Source organism: Centroberyx affinis, unplaced genomic scaffold, assembly GCF_046629955.1.
Source record: "Centroberyx affinis isolate AG114_WGS23_722 - 3 ecotype Tasmania unplaced genomic scaffold, CSIRO-AGI_Caff_v1 ptg002868l_1, whole genome shotgun sequence".
In the NCBI taxonomy this organism is placed as follows: Eukaryota; Metazoa; Chordata; class Actinopteri; order Beryciformes; family Berycidae; genus Centroberyx; species Centroberyx affinis.
In genome coordinates, this window is record NW_027281002.1 from 63,457 (window position 1) to 76,174 (window position 12,718).

General features: G+C 41.8%; 1 protein-coding gene across 1 annotated transcript in view; it reads right to left on the reverse strand.

Moving 5' to 3' along the window:
- Nucleotides 1-900: 900 nt before the first annotated feature.
- Nucleotides 901-12,718, reverse strand: part of mtbp (MDM2 binding protein) — a 36,744-nt gene continuing 24,926 nt past the window's right edge. The window contains exons 14-23 of the mRNA XM_071536387.1: nucleotides 12,465-12,629; nucleotides 9,317-9,410; nucleotides 8,978-9,139; nucleotides 8,019-8,117; nucleotides 7,150-7,413; nucleotides 5,781-5,941; nucleotides 5,059-5,171; nucleotides 3,035-3,148; nucleotides 2,360-2,425; nucleotides 901-1,777 (exon numbers count right to left, since the gene is read on the reverse strand). Of these exons, the coding sequence (XP_071392488.1) occupies nucleotides 1,739-1,777; nucleotides 2,360-2,425; nucleotides 3,035-3,148; nucleotides 5,059-5,171; nucleotides 5,781-5,941; nucleotides 7,150-7,413; nucleotides 8,019-8,117; nucleotides 8,978-9,139; nucleotides 9,317-9,410; nucleotides 12,465-12,629 (1,277 nt within the window). The 3' untranslated portion in view covers nucleotides 901-1,738. The remainder of the gene's footprint in view (nucleotides 1,778-2,359; nucleotides 2,426-3,034; nucleotides 3,149-5,058; nucleotides 5,172-5,780; nucleotides 5,942-7,149; nucleotides 7,414-8,018; nucleotides 8,118-8,977; nucleotides 9,140-9,316; nucleotides 9,411-12,464; nucleotides 12,630-12,718) is intronic.

Genomic DNA, 12,718 nt, shown 5'->3' on the forward strand with positions numbered 1-12,718 from the left:
CTAGCCATATTCTGGTTAATGTCTAATTCGGGTTAAGCTGTTTACATGAACTTTTGATACCCTGTGATTGAGTCTCCCTGCTGCTGTGAAAAAAACACAATTGGCAGAATATTCCTGTCCGACGGCGGTGTCCCATCCACAGATAGAACGGTCTGCCAGCTAACCTCTCCCTATTTGGCTGAGCAGTAGGCTACTTCTCATACATTGGAAAGAAATGATGATCCCAATCTTAGTAGTAGGTACTGGTAGCTGTCATGTTTTTTTCTTTGGTGACATAAAAATATACTGAACAGTTTGCGCAGAAAGCTATTTACACGCCACAGTAACCCTTTTTAATATCGGAGCAAGCCATGCATCTTCACTGGATTTCTCTTGAGTAGCTGAGTTAAGAATGGATTTCTTAAATGATACCTAGTAGAGTGTTGGTACCTATCTGTAGCCAGCATCTCTTTGCTCTAAAGAAGAGGCATCAACATGGCGCCAACAGTGCAACTGTCTCCATCAACGGCTCTGAGTGTCACGTCTCGTCACGAGGCTCCAGAAGTCTTAGCAGAGTTCCTTATCAGTCTGTTCCAAGGACAAACTAGAACAAACAGGAGGTTTCTGACTGTCACTGTACAATGTGCTGCACTTCTTGTAGCTTTGTTTTCACTGTCTGAGTAAAAGCTATCAACCACTGGAAACAGTTATCTGTTTCAGTTATATCTAATACATATTTCTCAGAGACAACACACACATGGTCACACTCACTCATTCTCACATATCTCTTCCCCAAACACACACACACACGTTAGATTTCTCGCACCACCAACCGGCCAAGCTGGTAGGCAGAGAGTTATACTGTGCACAAAAATAAGATCCAAAAACACTTTATTGTGTTACAAACAGTTAAAACGTGAAACATAAAGATGACAATAAAATATACACAATCATAAAGCCTTAAAAAAAATATTACAGCTTTCAGAAACAAAATGAACAAGTTAAGTGAAATATTGGGAAGGATTTAAAATGATGTTTAAAAACCACAATAACGAGCTAATGATATGACTGCGGCCTGCTGTGTGGCCGCCAACATCTAAGCCCTTGTAGTGTCTCATTGACTACAGCCAGAGCAGAGTGTGCTACACGGATTTGTGCCACAGCTCCACTGAACACTATGTTTTACGTTTCATGGCTCTATGTGGAACAATTGGGAGGATGTCAGGGTGGATGCACACGCAAACACAAGTCTGCATAAGCAAGTTCAAAAAAACATATAATACAGCCCAAAAATGGTTCGCCTCTGTGTGATCTCCTCAGTAAAAGAAACAAATAGAATTAAATAAAGGATTAAGTTCATTAAAACAAGCTTAGTGTAATGATTCAAAATTAATCAGGAAGGCTTAAAGAGGATGAGGATTTCGACACATCTGCGTTCACAACACATCCTGAGTCATCCTTCAGCACATTATGCATTAGTAAGAAATCCCTTTATAATGCAAGTTGTGGTGAAATGTAACACAAGACGTACCGTTTTAACGTGTATCTCTCCTTTACCTATGAAACTAAAAAACAAGAGGTTTGAAAGAACAAGATGATGAACAAGGAAGAGAAAAGTTTCCTTTTAGACAAATGCAAATGACATGCAGCATCCAGACTCACTGAGCTGCTACAGTTATGGACCAGCTTTCTGTGGTTTTATAAGACTTGGTAAATCAAAATCGACACACTATTCACTTTCTGTTTGGGTCCTCCTCCTTCATTTCTTTGATGCCTTCTCCAGCACCCAGTCAATGACCTACAATAAAAGGAAAAACATAAAAAGAACATCATTTTAGTAGGGTTTAGTTCAGCCTTGTAGCATACAACAGTGGATCTCAAGCTTTAAAGCACACTTTCACAGCAGTATGTTAGATCTAAAGTCAGCGCTCACTTCCTGGTGTCTGCTAACTATTTATGACTAGATGTTTCATCATTTTTTCTAATCCACCAGTAAGAATCCACCATCTCTATATGATGCTGATTTTTTGACTGCGTACTGCAGTAGTTCTTTTGGCTCATGACCCCCTAAAACGAAGCAATGCCCACTCATGACCCCCCGTCACAGCTGTGAATATGCAGAGTGGTGAACAGTTCGACCAAAGAATGATTTTCCCTTTTAAGGTCATTTCATTTGAATAATTATCAGAGGAGGCCTAGAGGCTTAAAACTATCCAGACTTTCACAAGAAAAAAAGCAAAAATTAGAGAAAATCAGATTTTTTTTTTCTATCCCATTAATCATCTCTCAATCCACCAGAATTAACTTGCAACCCCCTGGGGGGTCCCCAACCCCACTGCCGTATACTGTAGGTATGTGCTTAACTGTTGGGTGGCATTACCTGTTTAGCGTTGCTGCTGGCTGCCTTCTTCATCTCCTCATGCAGACCCCGAGATGTCTTCAGATCCTGGGATCAAACAGCACAGGAAGAGAATCACTCATTTGACATTGGAAGGTAAAAAAAAGGGCTTTACACTTTATTCAAATGAAGAAGTATGTGCTGAACAAAGAACACATTTCAAGACAACTGCATTCCAGAACACAAGAAAAAAAAGAAAAGTGTATATAAGGTCTAACTCCTGTATATCATTTGTACTATTATCATTTGTACTATACCGCTACGTTTTGTGTTACTTGTAATTTAGAGCAATTTCTCCACAATTTCAGTTTTTCTGTGAGTATATTCTATCAAATAAAAGCACCTGATTTGGACTTACCAGGAAAACTACAAGGCGATTTGAAATGACTTTGTGTGTATTCGTGGAAAATGTGGGTATTGGAAAAAATAGCAAAGGAGTTTTAAGTTCTAAGTTCTTCGATCTGTCTATTAATTGCAGTCAAGTTGTGCCAATTTATTGCCATCCTGGTTATGTTTCAAGGGAGGATTTACCATGCTGTAAATATACAAGAATTGGTCAAAACTGCGAGCCCTGGATGCATATAAGCATAAATAAAGGCAATTTGATTGTCAGAAAAAGAACAGAACTGACAGTGTGTGGGCAGTTAAAAGACTAACCTTGAGGTAGAATTTAGAGATTTCAAACAGTCTTTGGCTGCAGGCTTCGAAGCATTTATGCTCGGCAGTGATCCCGTGGTGCTTCAGTGTTTTAGCTACTACCTCCTTCAGCATCTGAAGACACACACAAACAGATGAAGAGAGAAACAGACACACACACACACACTTGTGAAAACATTAGATCCACTTCTTCTCATTCCCTAACCACCAAACCCTAACCTAGCCCTATTCTAAAACTAACCCTAACATGGCCCCCTTTTCAAATGAAGGAAAGTCATAATGTCTTGAATTTGTGGGACATCCTTGCACAAAAATGCCTTTACATTCATCATGTACGCTCTGAGGCAAAAAACAGACATACAAATATTTTACCGCTTGAGCGTCGACAGGGAAAACACACTTCTGAAATAAATAGATCTGCTTTTAATCTCGTCACATTGATTGTTCTGAGGAAACATCATAAATTATTATGAGGAATCATCGGTGCCATTCAGTCTCAAGAGGAGTAGAACGGCAGCTTTTAATCTCTGTCCTGAATAAACTGCTATCATTACTTTTGAATAGGGCCAACTGTTCTTTCCTAAACTTGTGTTTGGATGATAAGCCTGTTTGCATAGTAATCAGAAATCAGAGCAACTCAAGGTCGGGATGCAGATTGTGAGTTGTATGTGGGACGGAGGAAAGGGTGCGCAGGTGTGTGAGTGTGTGTGTGTGTGTGCACATGTGTCCATGTATGTGTCTGTGTGTGTGTGTGTGTGCACATATACGTAAACGATGAGAGAAAAGTGTGTGTGTGTGGTGGAGGCGGGAAGCAGGTGATAAGATAATCTATAGTTCTTACAGTGCTTCTGCCACATTGTTATGATGCATCACAGACATTACAATTCACACATGAAAAAAAACAAGAAAAAACATTCATCTTTGTTGGAAGCTGTTGCGGAACTTGTCAGGTTTTCGTTGGTAGGAGAGAGACAGAGTGTGTTTGTAGCGTTGGTGGTGAAAGGGGGATAAAACAGCGCCTTGTTTTCAGAGTCTGCTTGGTCATTATCATATATGTGGAACTGGACACATGGAAAATAATTTGATCTTAATGTAAATCAGTAACTTGATGGAGGGTGAAATGCAGTATTACTACATGGCCACTATCCCTGCCAAAGCTCCCAGCATACGCTTTTCTGCCCCTGACCCAGTGGTCTGATCTCTGTGAAGAAATGTACAGTATATGCACAGGGTGTGTGTGTGTGTGTGTTTACGTGCGTATCTAAAAGTGATATGTAAAAGTTAACTCATGTCCTGCTACCATGTTAGCATTCCGTATTGTAATCAATGGGAACTAATCCCTTATCTGTCATCAGTGTTTGCAATTCAGCGATAAATGTGACTAATGTTTTTTTTTTGGGTTAAAGATTACATGAAGGGAAAATATTCTTTGCGTTAAGAGATGTTCTGAATCATAAGGTAATCAAAGAAGATGATAAAGAACCAAAAAAAAAAAAAAAAAGAACAAAAAAACTACAGCAAACTGACTCACAAAACAGCCCAACATCACTATTCTCCATTCTTCCTGTAAACACTGTGAAGGGTGGCGTACTCGACATCTGCACTAATATTTTGACTGTCATGAGTTGGTTTCATCAACATGACATACTTCAACTCATAATTACCACCTTTATTTGCTTTTTAATCAGAGTAAAACACCATGCACTAAGCTCTGATTTCTGCTTCATAGTGTCTTAAAATAATGTGCTTTACTTTTTGCCCAGGATGTGTCAAGTGCCCAGCAAATAAAAACAGAAAAAATATCATGTTCCTTTCAAGAAAAGACAGGAATAAAGTAGTGTAGCAAACTATTACAGCGTGTCATTGAAAATCATTGGGAATGGATGCAGGGGATTAAAATGCCCTGCCCCTCCTTTACACACACACACACACACACACGCACACGCACACGCACACGCACACGCACACGCACACGCACACGCACACACACACGCACACACACACACACACGCACACACACTTACCCTGTGGTGTTTCTGGGAGCGTGATTCCTTGGCAGATTTGTCCTCTGTTTGGCCATGATGAGTCCTCTGCTGTGGGGGGTTAGGTTTTTCAGCAGCAGCAGGATTCACCAAACCTAAACAGTAACGTCATGTCAATGTCAAGTTACCAGAAGATGTTCCACTGACAACAGTTCAAAACATTGCCAAGTTCAAGGTTCAAGTTAAAAAAAAATTCTGACGCACGCAGGTTTCGCAGCAGTGGCGAGTTCTAATAAGAATATATGAAATCTCTTCTTGTAAAGGTCCACATGTGGGTTTTTGCACGAAAATTTGGCCTTGGTGTGCAAATGTGTTAATCAGTGCACGAAAATCCCAGGAGGACGGCCGTCTCTAAGATGCAGGAAGCAGTGCAGCAATGATAGATCCATGCTCAAAGATCATGCGTTTTACCAATTCTACACGATTCTCTTGACACTGTCTGTACGTTTTAGTGGATTCTGAGTGTAAATCAACTAATAAGTAGGGTTTACTCGATCTAGCTGACTAATATTTATAATTATCACATTTAGGTGTGAAAACTGATTTGGTGGAAGCACCACAGCAGCCTGTAGGCCTGCCTCCAACCATGAATACCAGTGACCGAGGAGACTTGTTACAATATCGTGTAGAAATAGTGGACCTAACTCCCACCCTTGAGTCAGAAAACTAGCCCCTTCCCATCTAAGGTTCAGTCTTTGTCTTACCTGAGGTTGTCCGTCTTGTGGCTAAAGAGGAAGAGGAAGTGGCAGAGGAGGTGGACTGGGATCTGATTGGCTGCTGTCGCAGTGATCTCACAGAGGGGTGTGTCCCGCTGCTGCCGCTGCTCTGGGAGCAGAGAGAGTCGCTGCTCTCTGACTTCGCAAGTCTGGATCACACAGACATACAGATAAAGACACAGGCACACAGTTAGGGATTACTGACTATAAAATGACAACATGCCATGTCAACCACAAACACAAGACCCCCCATACATCCATCCATGTTCTTGCCACTAATCTGGGTCAAGGTCACAGTGGCAACAGGGCAAGCAGAGCAGCCCAGACGTCCTTTTCCCCAGAAGATGATGTACTGTAGTCCCTCCAGTGACCACAGGTGAGGGTCAAAACAAAGACAGACCAGTAAATCAAGACATTTGCTTTGTGGCTCAGCTCCCTCTTTACCACCACAGTCTGATACAATGATTACATTACTGCAGCAGCCAATCAAAAACTACTTCATCAGGAGATTTACAAATGACTGCCTGGAGAACAAATCGAGACAAAGTTTTTCATTGTGTGTCACTGTAATAATGCGCTTGAAAGAAATTGGACGGGAGAGGTTTGTGTGTGTGTGTGTGTGTGTGTGTGTGTGTGTGTGTGTGTGTGTGTGTGTGTGTGAGACAGGGAACAGTGGTAGTCCATCGGGCTTTGATGAAATGTGGTTGTCCCAGCTGAAAATATGAACGTCCTGGACGTCGGGGCTACTGATTTGTTCCCCCGTCACTGTACTGCCTCTCCAGATCTTGGCTGCACCTTGATATCCTGTCTATGAATCTCACGAACATCCGGTGCATCCTCGTCTGACACCCACCTTGAATGAGCTGGATTTAATGCCAAGAATGCAAACCAATGATAAGGAAAGATAAAATGTATGTTCTTTCTCCACTAAATTTTACCCTAACTTTAAAATAACCTTTTTCCATTTTGAAGACATCCTCACTTGTCTATTTCTGGTAATTGTACCATATTAGTGAGAACCTCTGGACCTCTCATAAATAGTGCTGAACTTGGTACATAAATTAATACACACATTCAATTCTCTCAAGGTTATTCCTTTCATGAATTATGATAATTGCTCTCTATCCCTCCATGCCCAACAGTGTGTAGACATTTATTCGACTTACTTACTCCCTCTTAACCCCTCCAATTTTTTAACCCTAACCTTAAAGAACCCTTTTATGTTCAGAAATGATAAAATGTCTTTATTTGGAGCACTTTTCTCATCCTTTAAACATTTGGACCTCAAAAATAGAAATACAAGAGAAACACACCGAAGAACACACAAACACACAATACACATACACAATACATCTACCTCTTGCGAGGATATCCTCCTGTGAGGTCCGTGTCCCAGGACCTGCGTTTAAGGCGTGCCACATCAGCATTCTGCAGCGTCTCTCCGTCAGGCACACTTCCTGGTTCTGACATCACAGCAGGTGAGGGGGCGGGGCTGAGGGCAAAGGGGAGGGGACAGGGCTCCCTGGAACAGGTGGTTTGGGTCTCGTAACGAATCAGACGAGACTGGAGCCGTACAAACGCCTGGTCCCGGTCCAAGGCCCGCTGGTTGTCCAGGCAGAACCTGGACAAACAAATAATATGATGAGGACAAAAAAAAATTAACAAAAATAAATAAATAATAAAGAAGTAATGGAGACCGACAAGGGTCCTGGCCACAGTCCAGATTCACACTGGTTGTCTAGCCAGAAGCTACAAAGAATTCAACTTAAGCCTCCTGAAAAGCACCCACATTGACATGGGGACATCTGTCAGAAGATCATGGCTTAACATGCGAAGTAAACGGAAAAAGGATGCTTAGCAGGACAAAGGAAGACAAATGGTGTGGCCTGAAAAGCGCATTTTGTTAAGCATGGACTTAAGCCAGGGGTCCCCAGAACCCAAATGAAAAAGTTCAAGTGGATGTAAATCATATTCAAGCAGAAAAAACACACCAGCAGTTGTACACACCCATCCTCAGTTCGCAGATTCCCATCCAAACCATGTAATTTTACATTGTCGGTGAACCAAATCTAAATATCCATTTTATATTCTTGTTAGCCTGTTATGTAGTTAATGATGTTAAATTTTACATAATTGTCTGTCTACGCGGTCACCAAACTGTAAAATTCCAGTTAGCTGTATTCTGCAAGTACTTGAATGGGCTGTGCATAGTTTGGAGACACTTACTCTAAGCCATGGTAGTGGGAGGCTGAGGCCTTGCTGAAGGGCAGCTGGCTGACTTTCCTGGGAGACAAGTCTGGTGACAACTGAAACGCATTATTACCTCTGGAAAGAGAGAGTGAGTGGGAGAGAGAGAGATTCACATTGAAGAATCAGTCAATTGGTCAAACACATGATTTTGTTTTGCTTATCAATTTCTCCTCTCCTCGTCATGAAGTAAGACAAATTTCACTAATTCAAACAGGCACACTTTACCCTGACAGAACCATTATTACCATTAATTAATGACTGTTCTGCTCTAGAATAATGCATTTTCTTCTACAAATACTGTGGATTCTATTCAAGTCAATATGTTTTTCCTAAAAAGACTGTGAGCTCACTGTAGTAGGCTAATGAACATAATCAAATCCTCGTTATGGGCTCATCAACTGTGATTCTCACTCTGGAACGTCTCGAAAACAAAATCATAAAGCCCATACAGATGCCATGTCTGTCTCTCTATCCGTGTGTACGTCCTTTTGTCAGCCTGGGTATATATATCTTTCTGTACTGAGCTATTTGTCTTGATTCATGTCTGTCTTTGTGTATAAAAGTGTCTGCTGTTTTCAGTCTATTGCTGTCTTTTCTATCTAACAATCAAGATGTCTGTCTGTGTTCCCGTCTGCCCATTTGACTGCCTCTATTTGTTTATATGTCTGTCTCTTTATGTCTGTTTATGTCTGCCTGTGCGATTGCCTATCTTTTTTCCTTTCTGTGTCCAAGTCTCCCTGGATCCCTGTTCTATCTGTCCTTGTAAAAAATAAACTACATTTACAATATATGGATGTGTAAGCTTCACTGTAACTAAAAGGGGTAAGCTAGCCTCCTATCACCTTACATATATAAATACATCTTGAAGATGGACAGGCGATCTCTGATGTCAAGGTGCTACTCACCATGGAGCCAGGAAAGATGACTGAACCTACCCTCTGTGGATAGCCAGTGGCTGTAGCTCCATGGTAGGCATGCCGTCAGATGTGAAGTGTTTTAGAAGTTCTCTGGCGTCTAGGAGAGCAGAGGAAGCCTTTTGACTGTCTTTAGGACCCAGCAGGCTGTCACTGGAGCCGGGACCTGACAAAAGTCCAAACCTAAGAGACAAAAGATACAGAACAGATAGATTAGCAATACACAGAGGTGTTCTCAGATGTCTAGTTCTGCAGGGGGTCTTCAGTACCCAGGGGACAGCGTGTCGAGCCAGGAACAAACAATAGGTCAAACTTAAAGCTTATAACTACAACTATACTACCCGAGTAAATCCAATTTACCTCTTCTTCTGTTGTCTCCTCTGCAGGTTCTCTATGTTGTGGAGGACACTCCTCTCTGGCCAATCAGAATGCTGGGACGAAACGCTCTTAAACCCTACAATGACAAGGGCAAAATACAACCAAGCTTAGTCTGTCAGAATTTGGTAACAGCTGTTCTCAGTGCTTAATTTGGAAATTGTGTTCCAGCAGGATCTGGCACGTCTCAGTTTTGGACCACCTGCATTACAGTACCGTTTTGTGTGGATCCAGCACCTCTAGTGGCATGAAGTTTTTCTTTTTGTCTGCAATGTAATAAGTGAGCATTCATACAGAAGCCTAATTCAGATATCGAAAGAATGATGCACCAACCCACAATGATGCCTATAGAGGACATCAGGTTATGCAGTCATAAATCTAGAGGACCATCAGACAGGTAGCACCATTCACCAGCCACCAAATCTAAGTGTTACATGGTTGAGTGTGCGAGTACAGGTATGTCACTGGGGTTATCAAGTGGGCACATTTATGAAATGTCAAATTAATTAATTAATTCATCATCGTTTTGCTGAATTAGGCCCACAACAGTGTAAGAAGATAGGATGTTTGGGCCCAGAGAGGACGGGGATGTGTAACCATAGTAACCACCACTGCTTCAGATTTTTCAAAAACAGCAAAGGGCCCTCAGAAAAAAAGTTTTTGGACATGCCCAAACCAAGACCCACTTAGCAGCAGCAGGCATCCTTGATAAGGGAAAGAGAACACTCTCTCACAGGCTATAGTTGATAGTAAGTCTGAGCAGATAACCACTGCAAGCAGCGTTTTTAGAACAGCATACAAAGAGGCAAAATGTAATCAGCCCGTATAGGGCTTCAACAAGAGATTGATTGTCAGGAGCTAAACTGAATTGATATGGGGAGAATTTTTCATTCAAACGTAGCTTGCTAAAATATAAATATATTTCATCTGAAATGAAGAATGAATTGTTTGGAAGAATAGTACATTGCGATCCCAAAAGCTTAATACTACATGAGTCTACTAGTATAAATAAAAAGAGTGCCGCAATGGTGTACGTCAAGCTTTAGTTGGCTGATATGGACATGCCTGCAAATCTTTTTGTTGATTTTGTGGAGCTGGATGACCTAACTGCTGAGGGAATTGTGCATAATCTATTATCTGCACTGGAGTGCATAAAGCTGAACAAGGACTTTCTCTCCAAAACCCTCTTTGGAAAAATGTGCGATGATGTGTCAGGCATGGTTGGGGAGTCGAGTAGCAAGAGTGGAGTAGCAGTAGGATTGTAGTAGCAGGATTCCCCTAATATTTTTGTTTGGTACTGCTCAGCCTATAGGCTGGAGCTCGCTGTAGGTGATGTGATAAAAGAGGTGGGAGCTATCAATCATTTTAAAATGCTGATGGACAAGCTGTATGTGCTTTACAGCTCCTCAAACAAAAATGGAATGGAGCTTAGTGAGTGCAGATGGGTAGCATCAACAGTGGAGGCTGTGTGGAAAAACTACTCAGCCCATTATAAGCATTTTATAACAGCAGCAGAGGATCCCTCCCACGATAGCTTTACTAAACAAACCTACAGCGGCCTTGCAATGTGTTTGTAAATAACCTAGGCACCATATATGATGCATTGGAAGATTTATGTGAACTTTTACTTGAGCTTCAGAAGAGAGAATGTAACAGGGGTGCACAGGGTCATCTCCAGGGAAATTAAGGTGTTTTATCGGTGCGGCCAAGACGACACATTCAGCAACAGAACTCTCAACAAGAGGAGTTTTCCTGGTGTTTGGTTAGGAACATGGAGCATGGCATGTTGAAGGAGGACACGGATCTGACAAAACTGGATAGAGCAGGTTCACTGATAAGTTGAAGGTGCTTTATGCACAAAACTGGCCTGAGGATGCAGGAGCATTATATGGAGAAACCGAGACTGGAGCACTCTGCCAGCAGTTTCCCACTGACAGTCATTCAGGCCTTTAGGGAGTACAGAGACACAAATGCAAAAGCCATTCCTCACGGACTGCAGCAGCTGTTCCCATCTGTACAACATTCCCATCTCCAGTGCGGAGTGTGAGCGTGGATTTTTCGCAGATGAACCTGATTTGCACCTCAAACTGTGCGTCCATTCACATCTCCACCATATCATCACTTGTCTTTCTGAAACTTGCTGTTTACCAAATTGAACCCTGTCTCTGATGTGAGGTCTTGGATTGCTAAAGGACATAGAACTGCCACAGAAAAACGTAAAATGCAAAATACATAGGAGGACATGGCTGTGGTGCAGACCATTTTGGAAACTTAGACAAGGTAAGCACACATTTTTGTTGGTGTACAGACCTGTAAGTCCCACAGTTAAACATATGGGAAATTGCACATGTGCAGAGTAAAATAAATAATTGGCAGTTGGCAGTTAATGTCATAGCATTTATAACATGAGAATTGCTTGATGCGCATGGCTAAGCCCCACAGCTTAGTATGTGAATTTTAAATATTCCAGTGCGGTCCAGCTGAGTGTGCATTAAGTTCTAGCTGCATTTTTATGTTGTGCAGTTATATCTTGATATGGGATGACTACTTGAAGGCCAATATAGGTTTGTAAATCCCGTCATTTTGGACAACATGAACATAATGCATACAATAACCAAATCCTTTTTATTTGCCCCCAGTTTCATATAGTCAGAGCTCCCTCAGTCTAATGTCATATAGACGTTCAGATATTTAGGCTGCTAGGCTTACAGTACAGGATCACTACCCCCTTGGTGTTCTGGGACTTCATTATTTACAAATTAAGCACTGGCTGTTCTTAACGGGCACCAGATGATTAGTTGTTGTTATCTCATAGTGCTAGTCTCAGCGTGCAATTTTGCAATTATGTGTACTTACATACAAGTGGTATTCCTTCACAATGTGTGTGTGTGTGTGTGTGTGTGTGTGTGTGTGTGTGTGTGTGTGTGTGTGTGTGTGTGTGTGTGTGTGTGTGTGTGTGTGTGTGTGTGTGTGTGTGTGTGTGTGCGCGTGTGTGTGTGTATGCATGTGTATGGTAGGATGGGGCATGTTTTACTCTGTTTAAATGAAAAAGAAAACCAGACCATTGACAAATTTCCACTGTAAGCATACCGTTTGCGCCTGTTTCTCTCTCTCGTAGACCTGAGGCACCTACCTGAGGTCTTGGAGGCTGTGTTCTTTTGGTCCTTATTCAGAGAGGGGGCAGCAGAGGGCAGACTGGAATCAGTCATCTTCAGGTATTGCTCCCTGGCCAGGCTCAGAAGGACCTTCAGGTCATTGACTGGTATTGTGGCTGGGGTTGATGCTTCTACTCGCCGCCCTTGACACACAAACACACCTGGTTTTAATTTTGGAAGTCATTTTTGATTTAGATTTTAGTTTTTGTCTTTTCAGTTAAATGTTAAAGGA